The 23,554-nt window shown below is 38.2% G+C and overlaps 1 protein-coding gene across 1 annotated transcript; it reads left to right on the top strand.

Moving 5' to 3' along the window:
• The first annotated feature begins 97 nt into the window (after positions 1 to 97).
• LOC116308576 (uncharacterized) lies at positions 98 to 15,575 on the top strand. Its single transcript, XM_031719039.2, has 8 exons — positions 98 to 241; positions 4,870 to 6,659; positions 7,215 to 7,445; positions 8,235 to 9,925; positions 10,302 to 10,487; positions 11,217 to 12,720; positions 13,606 to 13,938; positions 14,327 to 15,575. Exons 2-8 carry the CDS (start codon positions 4,886 to 4,888, stop codon positions 14,587 to 14,589), a joined length of 5,982 nt encoding a protein of 1,993 aa, XP_031574899.1. The 5' UTR covers positions 98 to 241; positions 4,870 to 4,885; the 3' UTR covers positions 14,590 to 15,575.
• The last annotated feature ends 7,979 nt before the right edge of the window (positions 15,576 to 23,554 follow it).

Below are 23,554 nucleotides of genomic sequence, written 5' to 3'. Positions count from 1 at the left end.
AGTTTTTTTTTTCGTTATCGACTATAGCCTCTCTTCAGTGCAAATTTCTCGGAAACAAACCGGAAGTAAAACGTTTTAGCTATTTGGTCACCTTTCCAAGAAATGTCTCGATTGCATCGGGGAAGTCCCAATTGTTTCATGAAGAAACCTTTGGTTTCGGTTTTATTTAACAGTCTTTATGTGGTGCTCTTCTGAGGAGTATCTTTTGAAAATTGTCTGCCGTAGAAAAGCGACTCTATTCGTAAGTATTCTTATAACTTTAAATATAATCTGAAATTTTCATAACATGCTAAACATATTTTAGACAAGATGTGCGAACCTCTTCAAGTCTTTCTTTTAGTATTCACCAGAAAATGGTTGGTTTTGCTCGTTTAATACTAAACTTTAACTACTACTAAAGTAAATTTTAAGGAAACAAAGGAAGTATTACGAGGAGAGAGCAGTTATTGAAGGCACTGGCCATCATTAACTTAAGTAAACGTACTTCGAATATTCAACCATTTTGTTAGAGAAATGACTTACTTTCAGAATATAATGGCCTTTGATGCACTGAGATACTGCTGGTATCTGTAAAAGTATAGGCTAAATATTGTACGGGTTTTACACAAAAAATTGGAAATAAAAAAAGCATTTAAAATTTACTCTCTAATTTCTATGACAATATTAAATTGAAATAATTTTCAGATTTTTCTTTCTTTTATTATTTTGCCTAGTATAATTAGGAAATTGATGTTCTTTGGATTGAAAGTCAAGCAATAATTTAAGGTGTTTCTCGCCTGATTGCATGGCAAATAATATAAACTTATTTCAATAAAGTTTAAGCAGATCACCTGAAACCAGTTAAAAGTTCACCTCCTCTGAGCATCCTCAACTGCTGCAGTTTGTGTCAAAAGCTTTACTTGTAGGATATAAAACATTTCCCAGTGATATTCTCAGCGATCACAGCTTTCTAGGTTTCTGGTGACTAACTTTATTGAAATAAGGATATATTGTACTCACAATAAAGCTATACTTGCATTGCCCAGTGGGTCAGGCATATGCATGGGGACAGGTCTGTCAACCCCCAAGATATTCAAATCTGGAGAATTGATAGGGAAGGGAAGGGACATGACATCACAGCGGAAAAAACCACGCGAAAAGACATCATTCACTTTGTAACATTTGATCTGATTGGTTTATTTCTGACCAATCAGATTATCACTTATAAGTTACAACGGCCTGCTTGCAATAACAGTTTATGAGGAATGTTTCGATTTTGTTGACAATGTAAAATAACACAAACAACACAAATTAATTGGAATTTTATGGTTGTGAAAGTCGAGTCTCACAAGAAATGGTCAGCTTCGGCGATTATCCGGGAGATTTGAGACTCTAATCTGGAGACTGGGAGATACGGTCCAAAATCTAGAGACTCCTGGTTTATCCGGGAGAGTTGACAGCCCTGTAGGGGATGAGATAGACAAAGAGAGACAATTAGCTAGATTGGTATTCATACAACCGCACTGTCGTTATTGTTATGGTCATAGCTAATGAATCAACTCTATATGCACAGAGTCACTGACAGTACTAGTCTACCCAGGTATTAATTCTTGGGGTGTATGTTTTCTTATAGCTGCTTATCTTCAGGTTGACAATGTCATGTAGCATCCTTCATTATAGCTTCTCTTTTTAAATTAACCAACATGGTGGCTGTTGGCCAGTTATTTATATATTGAGGGATTTTTAGTCATTTGGATTGCACTCCATTAATTTTCTATGGCCAGTTATAGCATTGCTGATGCAATGAAAACAATGAGAGGTTCTAGTAGCTACATGTAGTATGCATGCACAACATACCATGAGGAGACACATGAATATGATGATATAGCAAATTGCATGATTTCAAGTACAATTCAGAATTTATATAGGTACGAGTGATGTTTTAAAAGTTTTCAAAATTGGACGAGCCTTTTAATTGGGGGAGTCCAATTTGAGAACTTTCAAAATACCATGAGTATCTATAAATTCCGAATTGTAGGAGAAGATTGTGTGATTATTTGTTTATGATACACTCAACAAACTTGAGCAACTTAATAAGGACTTTACAGCATGAGTACAATTTGTATAGGTAATCATATGGGTCAGGGTAAAATTAAAGATTCATTTCATGGGTGTTTTCAAAGTTTTGAGAATTGCCTGATTTGATAAAATTAAATATAGATTTATTATAGATAATACCATAATCACCTCAGGATCTATTGTTTTTGGAGGGAGGTTCAATGACTAACATCCCTCCTTTATGAATAACATGAGAGAAAATTAGTTCTAATAGTCCCTCATTAATTATGGATGAGGGAGTATTAGAACTAATAATTATGAATGAGGGAGTATTAGAACTAATACTCCCTCATCCATAATTAATGAGGGAGTATTCTTTATTTACTAATGATCTACACAGAAGAAATGATTGTAATATAATACTTTTTTCTTATTTAGTTTAAACAGACATTTTTTTTATTATGCATGCATATATTAACCTTGATAGTGATTTTGACATTTTTAATTGAGTTTTTAAATTTGCTCCTTGAAAAACTCCTCACAAATTAACTCTGGTGCTCAATTTCTCTGTCTTATCTTCATACTCTTCACATGCTGAGACAAGCAGTACATCATCTTCATTTTGGCTTGGGCTCGTATACGTACTTTTTTCCGCTTCCTTTACCATCGTTGTGTTATTTAGGGCATTGTACACCTTCAAAGCAAATTAAACAAGTCAAATCAAACAAAGAAAATATTTTTCACTTCAAAGTTCTTCAGTTCTCCCTTGAGACTATATAGATTAGACACATTTGAAAACAACTTATTAGTATTCATAGTAATTCAACTTAGAGTGGTTTTCATAAACCCTTGAAATGCAATTTAGTCTGATAAGCTTCAGTACACTCACTAATACCATTGTGCTCTTTTGTTGTCATTTGACTATCACACTTATTAGTTACAGTTTGTTCATGGGTTTATGAAAAACACTTAAATCAGTTTTAAAGTCATTCTATGCTCTTTTACTTCCTCCGAAGTTATGGTATTAATGAAATAAATGAGACGCTGCATAGCGCATGCGTTGTAAATGATTCATTTGCATCCCACGTCATGTGTAGATGTGTTGAGGTGAGTCTTGAAGAAATCGAAAACTATTGTTTTCATTGGGTCCTCAGGACCTACTGTAGTCCCTGGAGATTGTAAATGAGGGGCTATTCCTCATAAATAGGTGAGTCATGAGGGATGAGCAGTTTTAATGTTTTTATCGTCCCTCATTAATGAAACATGAGCGATGATTTATAGAAGTAATTGTCCCTCATGTTTCATTGATGAGGGATGATTATAACTAATGCACCATTGACTTTCACCTTTTTGCTAATAGCATTCAAGGTTTACAGCTCTGTCTACAAACTTCGTTTATTCTCTCGGAGATCATGATATTACAAAATAATACCACAGTGGCATCTTCGGGATATTAGGGATTAAATGTCACAGACAGCCGAGGGAAGTTTAGTACCTTGATCGGCCTACGGCCTCGGGACTTCTACTAAACTTCCCTCGGCTTCGGGGACATTTAATCCCTAATATCCCTCAGAGCCATGGTATTATTTATTAAAAAACAATAATGATACAATAATACGAAGATGTAGCTAATCCTTTTCTAAACTTTGTTCATATTTGAATAATTGCAACAAAGTACAAATGAGTGCAATTAGTAGGATTTGCATAAACAATTTTAATTAATATTTTTGAAATAAAGAGAATAGTGCAAATAAGTAAACTAGTAATTGTGAGACTGTATGAGAGGGGGGGGGGACTCTCTTGAAAAATGACCCTAAAAGGTATGCATAAATTAACTGAGATGCTGATTTCAGACCCTAAAACGTACGACCACACTTAGAATGACAACGTTTCCAACCATGTTATTCTTGTATGACGTTTGATATTTTTCAAAACGAACAAATCTGAACCTAAAAGGTACAGAGTCAGCTGGGAGTCAGTCAGAGACCCTAAAAGGTATGCGATGTCTCATTTTTGACCCTAAAAGGTCTGTCCAGCCCCCCTACCCACTTTTCAAGAGAGTCCCCCCCCCCCCCCCCCCCCACCCCCAGATGAGACTAGACTTGAGCTGGGTCCTTAACTGCTTGATTGCACTGATAGCAGTTTTAAATTTTCATCTAAATTATTCCATAGAAATTAAAAGCTCTACAAAAACGAATACTGAATTTACCATAATTGGTTCTAACTTACTTTGTTAATATTAAGTATTTGATAAAGGTACTTTTAGGAATAACTAGTCGTAAAAGTCAACGTTTCGCTGTCACCTCGACAACATCATCAGGTCTAATGAAAACTGTAAACTCTACTATATGTAAGGTTCAGGTTTAAGGACCTTAAACCTGAACTTAACAAACAATCAGACTCTATTAGAGCGAAAATTATCATTTAATTTTTTTGCTTGTTTTGTGTTTTTATTGTCATTTTTCCGCTTAATTTAGTCTATTTCATTGTTATTCATTGAACTTTGCTACTTCCTTTAGCTATATTTATATATCGTAGAGTTTACAGTTTTCATTAGACCTGATGATGTCGAGATGACAGCGAAACGTCTTTTAGAACTAGTTTTCTTATTAAATAATATTAAATATACATAATACTTTTCAATAATTCTGTGCATAATCATGTAGTGTGCAGGTATAGAAGTAAACATTTTTTCATTAGTGTGTTGTAAATGAACTTACTGTGTGCAAATGGACACACTAACCAGGACCTCTTGAAAAACTCATTTTTGTCTGAATCGAAACGACCACCATAAATGTTACAATGTCAATCTTTTCTTAATTTTTTAAATAGGAAACAAGACAAGGAAATGTCAGAATCAAAATGGCAAGAAGGTTCTGATGATGAAGAGTTCTTATTTGTCAATGAACCAAATGATGAATCCGGCTCGGAAAACTCAAGTAGCAATGAGGATTGCAGTGGCTCTGAGGTTCTGCAGGGTGACCTTGAAGATGCCATCAAACTTGAAAACATTGATTCCGAGGAAATAGAACAAAGTGATGGAGATGACGATACAAGGCATTTAAGTGTCGACGCTAAAGTTAAACATTTGCAAGAAAGTTTTAAGTCAATTCCACCATTGATGATCAGAAAGGTTTTACAACGAGATGACATAATGGGAGATCTTCGTGCTGCAAGTAGCTGCTTGAAAGCTATGTCATCCACTGGAGGGGCATCCAATATAGGACTGCAAGGCAAAGCATCGACAACAAATAAGGCGAAGAAACAAAAGCCACCGGTATTACCCAAGAATAAAAAAAAGGATTCTGCAGGGAAATATGTGAATATAAATGAAAGTACTGGTAAGGAAGACGCAGCTGTGCATGTTAACAGGAGTCAATTAGAAGGACATGAAGATGAAGATGAATTTGGAGAGGACCACCACTCAGTTGAAGACTTGGAGATTGATGACCAAGAGTACTTAAGCCTTAACGAAAAAGTGAAGATTCTACAAGAGAAATTCAAAGGTTTTCCTCCTTTTGTCATCCGAAAGGTTTTGGGACGACAAGACGTGAAGGAAGATCTTCAAATGGCAAGCGAATGTCTGGAAAAAATGTCTCCCTTGAAAGGAACTTTTAAAGATCGCGACGGAGAAGATGCTTGTAAAGAATCGAAAAACCAAGGAGGACGCAAAGCGTGGGAAGGAAAGCAAAATGGCAACCAGGGATACGGTTCTCCCCCGCCGAATCCCGATGAAGAACCAAGTCAAGATAAGGAGAGAGGTGCTGAAGTCAATGCTGGAAATAATACACCAAGGAATAAAAGAAATAACAAAAGAAGAAATCGAAAAAAGAATTTACAATCGCAACAGCAACAAGGAAACGAAAGAATCCTAGAGAATGAAGAAAGAACTGAACCAGGTGACAATTTCCATCCTGGAGGTCGGCTGGGAGGTTACCATGACCGTCATCAGTGGGAGAACTGGGAATATCCTCAGCAACCACAATGGGTTCATGGAGAATACCCACAGCAGCCATGGGGACGCGGTGGGTGGAACTCTGGTGGTCCTCCTCAAGGATGGGGAAGATACAATAATAGAGGTGGAAATCAAAGAGGCTTTCCAAGAGGGGGTGGCAGAAATCCTTATGCAGATAATTACTATAATGATGCTAATTTTGGACCACATCCGCATTGGATTGGTCACCCTTATAATGAAAAAGCGTATCCTCCACCCAGCCATGTATTTCCTCGATCCTATAGTGAGGCGGACGTTCGAACTGATGGCCCCCAGCAACGAGTGAACCGTGGTCAACCTCGTCCACGCAATAACCAGAGACGAAATGTGAACCAAAATGCTCAAAATAGACGAGATGGTGGAGGCCATAACTGGGTTGGTCGTGGAGCTGGGAGAGGGGTAGGAAAACGACGAGCAGCTCAACCTCAAAATGTCCCATGTCACGATGATGTCAACAATGAAAGTGAAAACCTTGAACCAAATTTAATTCTGATACAAGGGTTAAAGTCATCAACAACTTTTGATACAATACGTAACTTCGTTGAAGCCAGAAGTGGTGATGTAGTCCATGATATTGCTAAAACTAACGAAGGTCTGAATGCTTTGGTGACACTTGAAAAGATCAGTAGTGAGTATTTAATCTCAATGTTTTGCTTCTTCATTTGATCTATTTATTAAGGAACAACTAACCCTAACGGTCAAAATGGTCAAAAACTCTTGATTACGCACAGCCATTCTCAATCACACACGCCGCTCAAGCGATTGTTTCTGCCGCGATGAAGAAGCTTTTGGTGGACGTCAATCAAGTCGTTACAAATGACATTCTATAGGCACGCGCCCTTATAGCTTTATGCTTCCGACAATTTTCACCAAAACCTTCTTCGTCGCGAATGAAACAATCGCTAGAGGGCGCGTGTGATTGAGGATGGCTGTAAACGAATCGAGTAAGAAAATATTCAGTTACTTCGCCCACAAGTACGGGGAGGTAACAGAAGTGTTATAAAATAGACTGTTTTAAATGAACGTCATATTTCTTGAAAAGTATGGTTTTACCATCTAGACACCCCTTGACAACCAGAAAACTTGATCGAACCTTGAATGGTATTGTTTGATATCTGAAATACAATATTGATACTACTTCTCGTGTTGAAAAATATTAAACAATAGGGTTATTTTCTTTTAGATTTTCAAAATGCAAAGCGAGAGATGGAGAGCCGCAATCTTGAGGGGGCAAGGGTTACCGTACATAGAGTACCTGTCAGTTCCAGTATTCTGGTTCGCAATTTGGCATCTAACACTACCCGTGATGCTCTGGAATATTACTTCTCTAATCCACGAATCGGTGGAGAGGTCACCAGTATCCAGTATGAGGAAGGGAATGAAGAGGCTGTTGTCACGTTTAAAGATCCTGATGGTGAGTTTGTTTGTCAGTTTTCCTTTCTGAATGAAATGGGAAATCCAGGTTTAAGAGGGTACTGTACTACGAGGTCAAGGATATGGCGGGGTAATTACTTCGTAAATAATTATCAAAATATGTATTGAAAAAGGAGCGAACTGATCAAAGCCCTTGCTGGAACTTATATGTTTTACTTGACTTTTAGATCATTTAACCTTTTTGTACGAATTCCGCTCTATATGTAATTCTAACCCTGTGATGCTGTCACGCTTCAGATAAGAAGTCATTACATACAAAGTCACGCATTACACTGCTAATCTAGTGTCTCACAAAAGCTCCTCGCATGGTCGGCGCAAGGGCACTAGGACACCGAATGTGGTTGGATTTCTATAGGTTATTATTATTTTTCCTTTCGATTATTTGAATTAAATTAACGTTATACTTGTTTACTTATCTTGTGTCCGTGCTCCTTCGTTCGCTGTAATTCAGACGTTTTCATTCCAAAGGTCAAACGGTTTGAATAGCCTATGAGCGTTACTTCTTTAACGGCCGTTCCGTACTTGACTCTGTTTGTACCAACAACAACGCGACCGCGCGATGCTCCTTACGTCAGTAATATTCAACCGTCCAGAGTTAATATGGTTAATTAAATCCACCTTAAGTTCCATATAGAGCTATATGGAACTATCGCTTTGAAATTCAATGGTAATTTTACAGGACAGTGACTGTGTCTATAACTTTATTGTTGCGCTTCATAGAATATGGGTTTTCGAATTAAACTTTCTTCTTCTATAATTAAATCCTCAGTAATGAAGAAAGTTCTGAGTTTAACGTCACTGAAACTGAACGATTCAGAACTAACAGCGGAAAGGTTCAACCCATCCATCCAAGACACTACCCAGGGGCAGCCTACTCAACACGACATTGCAGTAGCTGTTGACAAAGACGTGATGGAGTTCATATCATCAAGAGATTCTCTCAGGGAGCTCAAAGAATCGTTGAAGGTCCATGGATTCACCATGAAGTACACCTCTGGGGATACGATTGTCTATGTCACGCCAAAACGTGCCAAAGAAGGTTCAGTCAATAAAGAAAGAGGAATAAAAACTGTGACTGATTTTACTAAGCAGTTCAATACTATCGAGCTGGATGTTGACAAGAATCATTGGGAGGCTGTCATCAGCGGCATTTCTAATCTGCACAATGAGATCGGAAAGGAAAAGTTGTTGGTCAAAGAATGTGCATCCTCAAAGGACAAAGCCACCATCATCTGCCGAGAGGATGATTCAAAAGACCTGAAGAGAATGTTTTTGGAAAAAATCGCAGAAACTCTGAGCCTTGAAGCGAGAAAAGGATATGAAAAACAAACAATCGATGTTGAAGAAGAAAAGTTAGCTCTTCTGAACAAAACTGGCTTTAAAGACAATCATTTGTGTGAATATGATGAGTTAGAAGTAGACATTGATCAAGATAATGGTACTATTACAATAACTGGACCAAAGAAACAAGTTAACGAAGCAAAGATAAAAATATACCAATATTTATCAAAGATGAGCGAAAGGAAAATCTCACTCTCTCAGACTGTTTTTGAGATGCTGAATACTGAAGAAGGGCTTGAAAGAATTGGAGTGGAGCTGAGGAGTAAACAACTTGAAGCTGTGTTTTGTATTGATGAAGATATGGAGACAACCACTGCATCTGTTGTTGGAATTAACAAGAAAGACGCCGATGAAGCAGCGGATCTTATCAAAAGCATCACCACTGAAATCAAAATCAAAGTGGATAAGGACATAATGGAAGTTCTCAGAACACAGAAATGGCGCGATCTTTGTGATGAAGTTAAACAACAATTCAAAGTATACGTTCGTAGAAACGAGTACTTTGATACGTGGATCGCAGGTTTTAAGGGAGATGTTTCAAGTGCTAATGACAGAATTCAGAAATTCCTAGATGACAATTCAATTGGAACTGGAACGTTTTGCTGTTTAGATAAGGGTGTTAGACGCTACATCATGGAACACAGAAAAGATGAACTTACTAACATGGAAAGTTCGTTGAAACAATATACGGTGAAAATCAAAGCTGACGAGACTGCGGACGCGTTTTTGATATCTGGTACCAAGATAGGGATTGCTCGTGTACAGGCAGCTATGCATGTCTTGACGAGCTCTGTTGCCGTTACGGAATTGAAAGTTCAACAGTCAGGTTTGAGCAAATTTTTTACTACTGAAAAGGGAAACAGGTTGATCAAATCTGTAGAACATGAACACAAGTGTGCAATAGAAAAAATGGGCGATGTTTCGCAAAGGGCAAAGAAGGATGTTCCAGGCCAAGGCAGTGAAGAGAGTACGGATACTAGTTCGTCAAATGAAAGTGATGAGGGTGATGATGTTAGTGGGCAGGCGTATTCCAGTCCAAGTGTCCTCAGTGGTCCCATGACCATGACGTGTGGAAATGTAAGGATATCATGGAAACAGGGCAACATTGATGCTGATGATGTGAGTAAATATAAAAGGCTTATAATAATCTTTTGTTCCCGCCATGAGTAATAAATATACACCTATTTCAAGATCCAAGAATAGGTGCATGGGATGACTTTACCGTTTCTGCTTCTTATTCATTGTCATCAAGAACATGGACCTTAGTGTTGAGACTGATTTAATGTTCTTTGTATTCAACGAAACCATTTCCATGGTCGGAATGAACTATCGCCTATTGCCTTTGGCGATGACAAGGTTTATTGGAATAGGTGTATACCCTACGTATTAATTAATCAATATTCTGAATATTATTGTATCCCCTTTTTATCTTTTATTGACCGAGTCTTTCATTCTTTCAGTATTTGGTTTATTTATTGAAATAATAAATTTGCAGGCTGATGTACTAGTTGGATCCACTATTGGTCAACTTTCTAAAGTCTTCCAAAGAGCAGGTGTGGCTATGATACAACAGCACGCGGGTGGCGTGTCCGTAGTTTCACAGTGTGGCAGTCTTAGTTGTAACCACGTAATTCTAACAAAGTGTTGTAATTGGGATGGTGGAAACGGCGGCGCCGAGACGGTGAGTGCTTCTTGCCATGTTTTTTTGAAATAAAAAATCACTGTCTTGTGAGGCTAACGCTATATGATAGTATATGACTAAGAAACCCGTGGTTGCACCGCTTGATAACCGAAATTGAAATGTAAACCCTTACGACCACTTTGCATTGAAGAACAAGCTTCGGGCATTAGCCTTTCGAGAGTGAATACGTCATCACTAACCACCCCTCATGCTTGTGAAGTACATGGCACGTGCGCATTATGCAACAGTCAGTACTTAATAATGCGAATTGCACTGTCTACGCACGTGATTCGTAAGTGATTATGAATATTAATCATGTAAAGCACTTTTAAAACCCGATGGCCATCTTGCTTTTTGAATAATAATGAACTTGCCTACGGTGTGGTCATCGAGAAAAACTTGTCGTTTTAGTGATAAAAGTGAGCCTTTCGAACAAATCAAATTTGAAAAAAGTATAGTCAATCCTATGGAAAAAGGACTTCCGGGTCCAAAGCGAAAAGCAGTTCTATAAAAAATTTTCTTACTCTTTCTTCGTAAGTTTTATTTGTATGACGGTAGAGGTCAAATTATTGAGGGCATCTTCCACTTTATTTCAACGGTTTTTGTGAGCAGTCGCACCCGGAAATACATCTTAACTTAACAGCTCTATAAACCCTCGCCGTTAATGTTAAAACAGATCGGATAGTGTCGAGATTTGTTTAGATAAAATGTTTCATTTTCATTTTTCAGCAACTACGCTCAATAGTTCAACAATGTCTTCAGCAGGCACTGCAGCTCAATGCCACATCAATAGCCTTCCCTATCATTGGCACAGGAGGACTTGGTTTTCCTAATAACACAGCCTGTCAAATAATGATTAGTGAAGTGATTAATGTCACTAGTCGAATGGGACGTTCTTCTTTGAACGACGTCCGCTTTGTTGTTTTTGCTCAAGATACACAGTTGGTAAATGCATTCCAACAAGAGTTTACCCTGGCTAGTGGTCAGATCAGTGGTCCTGTGCAAAGAGGTGGAGGTTTTTATTCTCTAATGCGTCACCTGTTCCAGGGTGTCGCTTCTGGGAGCAGGACGAACCATTTTGGGAATGTTTCAGTACAGGTTCTTCAGGGTGACCTACTCCAGCAACAAACTGATGCCATTGTCAACATTATCGGTACTGACATGATAATGGCCAATGCAGGTGTGCTAAGCACAGTAATTGAGCAAGCAGCAGGACCAGCTGTGCAGCTGGAATGCAGTAACCAAGGTCAACAACCAGCGGGATCTGCCGTGGTAACTGGACCAGGAAACTTAACACAGTTCCAAAACATCATCCATGTGATTCCAGGAAAACCCCTCCAAACGTGCATCGAGAACTGCCTCCGGACTGCAGATAATCATGGGTTTGGGTCTGTTTCTTTACCGGCGATTGGAACTGGAAAGTCTGGTATGTCAAGTGCCGATTCGGCTCAGGCTACTTTTCAGGCCCTAGCCAATGTGTGTCCAAATCTTCATAGCCTTGGGGAAGTAAGAATCGTGATTTTCCAAGCACCTATGGTTGCAACCTTCCAGCAAACACTCCAGCAATACTTGACTGGGTCCTTCAAGCAAAGTAAGCCTCATAAAATACCACCAGCTAAAAAAAGAGAAAAATCTCACGCTCCTAGCAAGACACCTGATCATTTAGACGACGCTGTAATGGCTATTCAATTCCATGTGTTTGGTAAAAGTAAAGACTGTGTTGACAGAGCCCAGAAAGACTTAACCAAGCGTTTTACCGAAGCCTGTAAGACACAGGCAGTGGAAAACGATGTTGTATCCAAACTTAGTGAAAGACAGCGAAACAAGCTAAGAACAAAAGCCAGGAAACTTGATGTGAGTATAAAGTTTGAGGACAGAATAGGGCGTATTGTGGTGCGAGGTGATCCAGAGGATGTTAGCACCATCGTTAACGATATCTGGGAAGAGATCCAAGAAAGAGGCAAAAAAGAAAAGGAAAGTGAACAAGCTGAAGTGATTTATAAAACAGTCAAATGGCAGTACGAGTTGCATGGAACAAGAAAGTATTTCAACAAAAGCGCAAACGCTACAATCGAGAAAGCACATGCCAATGATGACAACCGAGTCACGGTAGATGTACAAGGGGAGAAATATGTTATCGTGTTAGCTACATCTACTGGAACAGGACTGTCTACGGGGCAAACCATGTCTGTCACGCGCACGACTGTAGAGTCGAATGGAAGCCATGGCAAAGGTAACTTTGTCTTAGTTTTTTTTCATAGCATACGTTACATATCCTTCTTAAGGTAGTTCCGGACCTTTCCTACTGCGCATTCATTTCGCGTATCTCGTTTTTTGCCGTTTATTAGCGTTGTTTTCAAAATTTCTCAAAAAAAAAAAAAAGATTTCGTAATTTCATGCAATTTTGAGATAAAATTGGGAGGTTTTCGAAACATGCTAAGATTTTTATTGCCTGACCTGGTCGGTTTTGTTTCGAAATTGACAAATATACGACTTTGTAAATATGAATGAACAACCTATTATCTACCTTAAACATACATGAAATATCTTGATCGGTCCTTACCACCAATACATTATTTTCGGTCTTACGCTCTATAGATGAAATGAGAGACCGTTTGCGACACTTGCATCAAAAAAAAAAACTTGTTGCAAAAATGTAAATTAGGACTACACTGTCTTCACCGGCTTATGTCCACAAAAATGGCATTCCCTTTTTTGGTGTATGCATATTTTCTTGATGATTACCAACAATACGTTCTTAGCGGTTATGACGTATCGTTTATGGATAGTAATAATAATAATGATAATGATAAACTTTATTAAAGTCTCAAGCTTCTAGCTTGGCACACGTGCCTTGCTAATCGGGGAGTCCAAGCTAAATATACTATATATATACAATTAAGAATATATGGAATATATAAAAGTGTGTCAATAAATAAAATAATAGTAAAATAGTGTCTATCTTTGATGTCAACTGAGGAGACAGATGTACTCTCACTTTCCATCACTATGGACACCATTCAAGGATTCTTTTGCTTGTTAATGTTTGTATAATTTTTAATATAAAGGTTATATTAAAGAAAGAGATGAAATAATGAATGTTGTGACTTTCTTTCAGGTGTTACATTACCCAAGGATTGGTGCCCAATGCCCCGAGATAGCAGTGGTAAAGAAGTAACCGTGCATCGTTTTAACCTAGCAAATGGTTCGGCTGAGTACCAAAAGGTGCACAACCTCTTCCAAAGTACAGGAGGACGTGGAAATATACTAAAAATAGAACGAATACAAAACCCTCACTTGTACCTGCAGTATATGGTCCATAAACAGAAAATGGACAAGGATAATACAGGAATGAACAATGAACAGCAATTATTCCACGGAACAGCAGAGAAAAATGTGAACGATATTAATACAACAGGATTTAATAGAAGCTTTGGTGGAACCGCTCATGGTAAGTCGGGAATTGACCATTAATACAACTGTTTCGCATTCATATGTTTTTGAACAGTCATTTGCAAAGACTTAGCCTGGTCAGCAATTCACGGATACCATAAATTGAAATGTTGTGGGATTTCAAAGCATTGTTATCGTTAATGATCAAACTACACATTCATTGCTGTTGAGCGGGGCATAGCCTGTGGAGATGAGTCTTTAGTTATAAAACACAGCGGTATTTAACGAATGAGAGAAAAGAAATACTAGCCTAGAGAGATAGATAATTTTATTTAATCTCGATATGTATAATGAGCCAGAGCCGGAGACTCCAAGAATTAATTATACCTGATACCACATATAGAAACGATTATTTATGTATATTTTATTATGTCTTGCATTTACAGGGACTGCATATGGAAACGGAGTGTATTTTGCAAGAGATGCATCGTATTCAATGGGATATGCTAAAGGTGGTGGATATAATAACAACAGACACATGTACCTTGCTCGTGTATTGACAGGGCGACATGCTCCAGGTCAAAGCGGAATGATTGTGCCACCTAGAGGTTTTGAATCTGTAGCGAACAGTACTGGTCATAATGCAAGCATCTTCGTAGTGTTTTATGACGCTCAGTGCTATCCTGAGTACTTGATTACATTTCAATAGCGCAGATAACCTACAAGACTGAAGATCCTACAGTACTCCATTGTACTGATCCTGATCTTTGTGGTAATGCATCGTGACTCTCAGTTCTATCCTGAGTACTTGATTACATTTCAGTAGTGCAGATAATAACCTACAAGACGGAAGATCCATACTAATATTAGTAGTAGTAGAAGAACTGGTTTTGATGCGAGCGTTTAATAGGGGCTTTTATTTAATGATGTAGTGGGCACTTTAATAGAAATGCTTCACTGGCAACTGGCTCATGAGACACTTTTTCCCATAGCATAAGAAAAGTAGAACTACGCAAAATTGTGTTCTCCTAAACTAAAGTGAGATCATTAGGACACAAAATGTATATAATTATCCTTCTTTATCTTTCTAGCATCGTATAAATGATGTGTAACGCCCGGAAGGGGGGGGGGGGGGGTAATAGCACCCCAACTTGGGTAGGGGTGTGCCGCGAGGACCTCCAAACCCTGACCCTATCCCAGACCTAAAATTTTGATTTTACATCCCTACCCCAGACTAAAACTAAGAATTGTACACCCTATCCCAGACTTAAGAACGGATATGGCCATTATTGAAACCATTTCAAACAAATAGTAGTGTTAACTACATCTCGGTCATATTATCTTTTGTTGACATGCAAAAGACGGTTATTCAATAGATTGCAAGCGATATTTACTAACGTTTGTATATTGTTTTTATGCCGGCAGAAAGCGTAGCCTATTCGCCAAGCAAAAACGACCAAATCATAACCCTATCCCAGACAAAAATGATACCCTATCCCAGACAAAATGTCAAATAATGATACCCTACCCCAGACCCAAAAGCCGAAAAACCATACCCGTATAGCAAATATAGGGGAGTACCCCCCCCCCCCCCCCCCCCCGGTGGGTGTAACGGCATGGGTTACGCTATTGTAAGTGTTTGCTATGCTGATCACGTAGTAGCTGGCACAATAAATAAAGATAACATTCATCCAATATATTGAATTGTGTATCATTAAGACTTGAGGGTCTAACCATATGCAGGTGTAATCGTAATTGTAATTACAAAGGCAGCACCTTCTCGGTTATTTTAAGACCCTGAATTTTGGTCCGGCCGAGGCTTGAACCACGACCTTCCGCACAACAGACCGACCAACTAACCGGTTCAGTTGACGGCTATTATTCGTACTCTGGCCGGGAAATGTTTAGAAATGTTATTCAACTTGTATTCATTCAAGTCTATATGATAAGACTCACAGTTCGTTGTTGATCGGAAGAATTATCTTGCATTTTCTATATAAAAGAGAATTATTTTTAGTTTGTTCTGATTAAAAAGAAATTTAAACTTACCTTTTTATGCTGATTTAGGATTCTATTTTTCATTTTACTCTTTCTTTGATTCTTTTGATATATAATTATATTTATATTCCGAAAGTAAGACTATATTTGCGAGTGTTAGCATGCTCAGTGCTAGACATCATCCCACATCGGAAAATGAAATTTTAGATCCTGATGAAAATCGCCAAACTCAAGCATTTATTAGTGGATTCGAACTTCGTGTTTGTAAGAAATGCGGAAGTAGGTTTCGTGTAACTTTCGTAATCAGATGACGTAAGAGGATTGAAAAACGTTTAATTATCGATCTGCTAACGTCTTAGTGAGTGAGTGAGTGACACATTTGCATATTCAGACCCCTCACAACTTGTTTCTACGCTTTGTCCACTAGTAAAAAATACACCTGATCTTTAAAGAGTGGGAAGTCTAATGGATGTTTAATTTTTTTGTGGGTTACGACGTTCGACCAAACGAGATCGAGAAAACACTAACGTTGGACCGAACGAGATCGAGAAAAGTACGCCTGACCTCAACGAGTGCGAGGTCTGGAAATTTCACTTTTTCGTGGTTTTTTTTGACGTTACGTTAGACCGACGACGCGAGTGAAAAACGTCTGCGCATGCTATGAATCCGTATGCAAATTCGTCAAAACATAAGTAAATTTGACTTTCAAACATGCCTGATCAATTGGACTTCACAAAATATGCCAAAACTTAGTGCCCGTGCTTGAAACTTAAGGCTAATTCTTTCATATTGTGTTTTAGCATCAAGATGCGAACGTCAAAAGACGACGACGCGAGCGCATTTTTTTCGACCTTACTACTCTCCCACACACGATTTTTGTAACGTGTACACGACCCACCACCAGCCACGCCACAGGGCTAGTTTCGTTCTTGAAAAATCCTTCCACAAAGTTCTCTATGGTCGACAAGAACAAAACTAGTCCTGTGGGGTGGCTGTTGATGGGTCGTGTACGCGTTACAAAAATCCTGTGCGGGAGAGTAGTAAGCCGAATCCTACGCAGGTACGAACCTTGACATAACATGGCAGAAACGTTTCTGCAAGCAAAATATTTTCTGCACGAAAAATTCGGTCATAGAAACATTGGAGGAAGAGCCAAATGGGTTTTAAATAAATGAGTCCCCCATATTAGGGATCATTTTGATCAAGTTTTTTGTGGAGTTCGAGGTTTAAAAGACGATGAAATCAGTGGTGGATCTAGGGGTAGGTTTTGGGGGTTGCAACCCCTCATATGAGAGCCATCGTGATTTATTATTATTATTATTGGGTTTTTTTTCATGACAACACCAACAGCATCGCGAATTTTATTAAAACAGGGGTGCCGAACACATTTCGCTTGCTTTTTTTTTCTATACGCCGTGTGTGGGACCTGAAACAACCATGCTCGCCTGCAGCAAATAATCATTATCATAAGACCTACTTCAGTTTGGGAACCCTGTGCTACTTTCCCGCTAAACAAGTACCTCAATCAATGCTACAACTCCCCCTTTGAAAAAATCCTGGATCCGCCCCTGGAAATCAAATCGTGGTTTAAAGTGAATTGTTTGTTCAAATATGGCGACTGTAGTTTCCTCGATCCCTTGTAAGAATATTTAACAATTATTCGCCCAAGGGAGCACGTTAAAATTTTGATTGTGTTGGTTTATCTTCGATTTTATTGCAGGTAATCTAAGATATGACAGGCGTTGCTTGTAGTGCTTGTTTACGTGCGCGCTACACTTAATGGTAGGCGTTCCTTGGTTTAGTCGGGCTAGCGAATTTACTCCGAAAACCGACAAATATCTGGCGAGGAGCGGAGTCTCGTGTAAAAAGGAGGGGAGTGAAACTGTAAACCACGTGACCCTTTTCAGCCAATCAAACAATACAAAATGAAAATACTTTTCGCACTACGCTGGTAGCAGTATCTATAGAAACGGATTACGTGACAAATCCAAAAAATGACGTGTAACGTCAAAGGAATTACTCAACAGACATGCACGTAAGATCAAAACAAACAAAATAAAAAAGTTTTTAATCTTGTAGAAAAAGGTTTTAGTGTGTTTATTAGTGGAAAAGCTGGAAGCGGAAAATCATTTTTAATTAGATATATTTTAAAGGAGTTGAGAAAGGGAGCAAATACTGCTTTGAGCTTTATTTATACCGAGCGGTTTTTTGTCAAGTAAAATATCTCTTGTTAGTGATATTCATTTGTGTCTTGTAAACTAAATATGCCTCCGTAGTTTTGATAGCTTCCCCATTAGATACGGAAAATAAACTAGTGATTATTCTGTAGAAAAATTCGAAACTCAAATTGAATTCTGCCTTACTGCCGAAACATGTCATTCAAACTAGAAAGTGTTGGAATTGTTATAAAAATAGAATTCATGACTGTAATGATGATTTCAAAACCATTCAAACGGATGACTCAACAGAACATAAACTCATACGCTCATGTTATGTAAATTTATAAATTCAGCTTACTTTAAGTTTCGACAAGGGAGCACCTTAGAATTTTGATTGTGTAATCAATGTGCATAGCAACCGCCTGTTTGCATAGCAATCTGCTACGAGCATGACGTTAAAACTCATCGTAGTGATAAGTTTGGGTTGAGTGCCAGGGTGCGAGGGGATGGGCGCGCTTAACCAACCCGTTCGCAGAGGTGACCATATCAACCAGGCAACAGTCCATCGCCCACCTGGCACCCGTCACACCTTCCACTTGGAGATACTTACCATGTACTATACTTACTTCTGAGACATGGGTGGGATGGGTGGGAGGGGTGATAATGTGAGTTTCTCGACCAATCAGCGCGCGAGATTTTCAATAATCACCTGGTTATTTTTACTAAATACAGTCTTTTGACTAAACGTTGTCGTTGATCGGATCATCCCTACGCGCCTAGACCGCAAAGGATAACGGGTAAATTACCCAGAACTTGCGTCATCCAAACTGCTCGCCAGTTTAAATCTTCGCCGTATGCTGGAGGCATGGTTTTAGCAAATAAAATGGAATCGAAATCGGCGAGCTCAAGACGTGTTAGATAACATGCATGAGGCAGCTAGTAACTGTGAATTAATTATCCCCATGATCCTGTTCGGTCTAGGCGAGTAGGGATGAAGCCGATCAAACGACAACGTTGTATACATAAGATCGACTTTACCATAGGGGAATTATATAGGGAAACAAAAGCGCGCGCGAAAAAAAATGTTCTAGTAAATTTTTAATCGATTTTTTTACCTTTTCGCATTACGGAGGACATTATCTTGATCTCGAATTTTAAAAAAATATTAATTATTTAATTTTTCCGATGTTATTTTTGCCATTCACTTTAATCTAAATTGGGGTGACTGTGGTCCAGGACGCCAACTACGTTGAGAACGGCACGAAAAAATGCGTTTTCTTTGATATCAAGCAGCATCTTCCTTCAAGACATGAATGGGAATGGTGGCGGTGTTGATACTGTCAATAACAGTGTTACTGTGATGCTGAGCATTATGTGTTCTTGCTCTTTGCATTCTCCGCCGATAAAATTTTGAAATTGTGAGCACCGGAAATGCGATTTCGTGTTTATGACCAACCCTTTTTCAGGGACGCAAAAAGTTAGCCTGCGTCACATCCGGAATTTTCTAAAATTCCGGATGTGACGCAGGCTAGCAAAAAGTTGACTCTCCACCCTTTTCCAACCCCCCTCCCCTCCCCCTGCTTATTCTGGCCAGTTCCTAAACGAATATATTTTCCATATTTCATTTCCGTCTTTATCACTCTTATCTAAAGTGGGCTTCCTGTGGAGAAAAATGTCAGCGGCTTCACCCCACTTTAAGAGTGGCTGTCCGTAACGGTCGAGAATGGCGGGACAGCGAAGGAATTTTCAAATTTCTCATATTTTGTCAGAAGACACCCTTTGGTAAGCTCTTTTAAAAAATCCAGTTTAAAACTTCAAGCGCTTTTTTATTTTGGCGAATTTTACGAAAATCTAAAACTCGACTTCCGGTTTGCTCTGGACCGGTGTGAACAGCCCAAAATATTACCCATATTTAAGAAGGCCTCACTCGTTCAAAAATACTCCTATCGATCTGATACTTTTTCAACATTTTAACTAACTATCAGACTCCAAAAGGGATAAATAATATTTTTGGGAAAATATTTTGTTCTCGCTTTTTGGGATTTTTTTTCGATGGCATTTCAAGCAGCTACGACGCGAAGCAAATTTTAGCCTAAGTTGAATGCCCTAAATTATCACCTGGTATATATTTTATTTTCACTAATACTATATGATCTGAAAGCTTGTTTATTGTACTTCTTTTCCTGAAAGTATTAGCCTTGGAACGCAAATACTTCCTCGCGATTAATCGACTCTTCTATGTAGCATACGGCGGTCTAATTTCGGATTCAGAATCAAAGCGCCTGCTTTATAAATATTCAAAAACTTTCTTGGATCACCCAGAATGAACATTTTAATCGTAAACAACATTAGTTTGATGACTGTAAACTATACTCCAGCTATATATTATTGACTTATACTTTTGTACTGGAATATTTTAGAGAGTAAGGACTTAAGCGTACGAATTCTAAGTTAGAAAAAAAACCTTTAGACCCCATCAAACGCAGGGTTTTTTTATTTTTCTCTTTTCTTTGTTTTTGTTGAATATACTTGCTCAAAATCCTCCCAAATTTCAATTAGTTCCACGTTATTCGTAGAAAAAACAAACTCATTTTCGTACTTTCTCAAAATTAATGGAATAAGTTAGAGGACACTATGATTGAATAAACAAACTGAATTAGTTGAGAAGCGTGGCACGTGAACGTCGATCACTTGTACCTTTCTTGAATTATATGAACTAAACAAACAACCTTTATGTTTTGTATTTTTTGTCTTTATCTCTTGTCAAAATTAATAATAACTAGTGACTAAAGTGCGTGCAGTTGCTTTCGTACTATTTCATTTAAGCCCCTTTCCCGATAACGTCACACATTTGATTCGCATCAACACTGCCTACTCTGTTTTTTATAAATCGTCCTTGTTTTAAGAGAAGTCAGTGGCTAACAAACCTGTTTCCTTTCTTATTCATTCGTCTAGAATGAACTGTTTGACAGGAACAATTGTATGGTTTCTATCAATTACGGCCGCAATCGTAAACTACATTCAAGGTATTTGGTGCTTTGCTCTTTTAGGGGAACAGGAACATGTAACTCTAGAGCCTCACAGAAAATCTGCAGCATTGTTACCTAGAGAGTTTTTAAGTCTGTCATTTTTCACCATTGGAACATATATCGTATTGGTCGTAAGTGACAGGGTGCTGTAGTTGGCAGGGCCGTAACCAGGGGGGGCACAGGGTGCACGTGCACCCCCACATAAAAGCTTAAGGTCCGCCGATTTTTTTATTCGATGTGCACCCTCCCTGTAAAAGTTCTGGTTACGGCCCTGGTTGGAAAGTCGAGATAGCTGCTTCTACAGTATTGTACTGGGAAAATTATCATCTTCCTCTATTGCGTTTGGGGAGATAGCAAGGTCTTCAGGGACGGTCTGGCCGAGTACTTGAAAAGACGCAAGCCGTCGGGACCTCGAGCACGTCTCATGACCTTTTCTACAAATTCTGGGTTTAACTTTCTTCCTAAGGTTTACTCAATGTTGAGCTTGTTGACCAAGTAGGTTCTCTGTTTTTTGATAAAGCGGTCAGACTTTTTATTTTCTTTGAGAGCCCAGCCTCTTCAGCAGATAAATCCGAGGTCCTCATATTACTAGACGAGAATTTTAGGGTCGGTAGAAACCCCAACCCCCTCTTCCAAGCTTTGTATTTGACGGCCTTAGCAAGATCAAATAGCGATTGTTTCTCAAGAGATTTCGACCATCTCTCAAGAGAAAAATGCTTTTCAAGAACAGAGAATCTTCGCACTCGCACGCAGCCGCCGCCAGAGCACCATACCTTCATTTAATTAAGAATGTAGTTTACTATTGCGGCTGTAATTGATAGAAACCATACAATTGTTCCTGTCAAAATGTTAAAAAAAAGAATAAGAAAAAGAAAAAAAAAAACCGGCTGCTCAGCTCGACGATTAGCTTGCCTACTGAGCAGCTATTACCTGAATCTTGGCTATAAACATTAATGTTGTAAAGCATAATTTGATATATATATATATATTTTTTTTATCAAACTCATAAATAATTCATGAGGAAAACACAATAGAAATCACGACCATGAAGGAGGTTTTATATCTGATATAGATTCGTCTTCATTTGCATAAACTTAAACTTGGATTTTCTTGGCCAGATTCACTTCAATTTTGAAAATTTTAGTGAAACACAAAGGAACTAACCTAGACGTTTGATAAGCAATCTACAGTATGAGTGGCCGTGTTGTATCCGATATACAAACACGAGGCGTAGCCGAGTGATTGTATATCGAATACAACACGGCCACTCATTCTGAAAAAAACGTCTGTCTGATGAGTGCGTAAGCACGAAACTCGGAGTTACAGTGAACATGTCTCGTCTTTAATCCAATCTTTACTATATATCTGTTGCTCTGCATCCCTACGCATCGAGCACTGTTTCACCAGTATAGACCACATTACATACTTTGTTATATATATATATATATATACAGCCATTTGCAAAAACTATGGCCGTTTCAAATATAAATACAACTATATCGAAAGTATATCAGACAGGGCGGGATATCATTCTTGATATTTTTTTCCAGAAAGCCCTAATGATAGACAACTTGAAAAATATATAGTGGAAGATATCCCATAATACTTGATATGCTTTCGATATACTCGTATATGTATTGGAAGCGGCCATAGTTTTTGCAAATGGCTGTATATATATATATATATATATATATAATATGTTATTATTATTGGTAAAAAGATACTTGTTGTTCCTGTCAAACAGTTTATTTTAGGCGAATGAATAGGAAAGGAAACAGGTTTGTTAGCCACTGACTTCTCTTAATGAAACAAGGACGATTTTTGGCTTTTTCATTTAGAATCAAGTTAAATCAATCAATTCTGAAACCCCATATAAAAACAAGCAAAAACAGCAACAAAAGAGAAGGGAAAAAAAGCAGAGTAGGCAGTGTTGATGCGGATCAAATGTGTGACGTTATCGGGAAAGGGGCTTAAATGAAATAGTACGAAAGCAACTGCACGCACTTTAGTCACTAGTTATTATTAATTTTGACAAGAGATAAAGACAAAAAATACAAAACATAAAGGTTGTTTGTTTAGTTCATATAATTCAAGAAAGGTACAAGTGATCGACGTTCACGTGCCACGCTTCTCAACTAATTCAGTTTGTTTATTCAATCATAATGTCCTCTAACTTATTCCATTAATTTTGAGAAAGTACGAAAATGAGTTTGTTTTTTCTACGAATAACGTGGAACTAATTGAAATTTGGGAGGATTTTGAGCAAGTATATTCAACAAAAACAAAGAAAAGAGAAAAATAAAAAAACCCTGCGTTTGATGGGGTCTAAAGGTTTTTTTTCTAACTTAGAATTCGTACGCTTAAGTCCTTACTCTCTAAAATATTCCAGTACAAAAGTATAAGTCAATAATATATAGCTGGAGTATAGTTTACAGTCATCAAACTAATGTTGTTTACGATTAAAATGTTCATTCTGGGTGATCCAAGA

Source organism: Actinia tenebrosa, unplaced genomic scaffold (genome assembly GCF_029948245.1).
Source record: "Actinia tenebrosa isolate PJP-AT-01 unplaced genomic scaffold, QUT_ActTen_1.0 PGA_scaffold13__45_contigs__length_12533684, whole genome shotgun sequence".
Taxonomy (NCBI): Eukaryota; Metazoa; Cnidaria; class Anthozoa; order Actiniaria; family Actiniidae; genus Actinia; species Actinia tenebrosa.
This window is presented reverse-complemented; position numbering and strand designations above follow the sequence as displayed.

Excerpts from the sequence above, each read along its gene's own strand:
- LOC116308576 (XM_031719039.2), top strand. The coding sequence starts at position 4,886 with ATGTCAGAATCAAAATGGCAAGAAGGTTCTGATGATGAAGAGTTCTTA. Across the intron at positions 12,721-13,605 it reads GAATGGAAGCCATGGCAAAG|GTGTTACATTACCCAAGGAT; the intron begins GTAACTTTGTCT and ends ACTTTCTTTCAG. Across the intron at positions 13,939-14,326 it reads CTTTGGTGGAACCGCTCATG|GGACTGCATATGGAAACGGA; the intron begins GTAAGTCGGGAA and ends TTGCATTTACAG.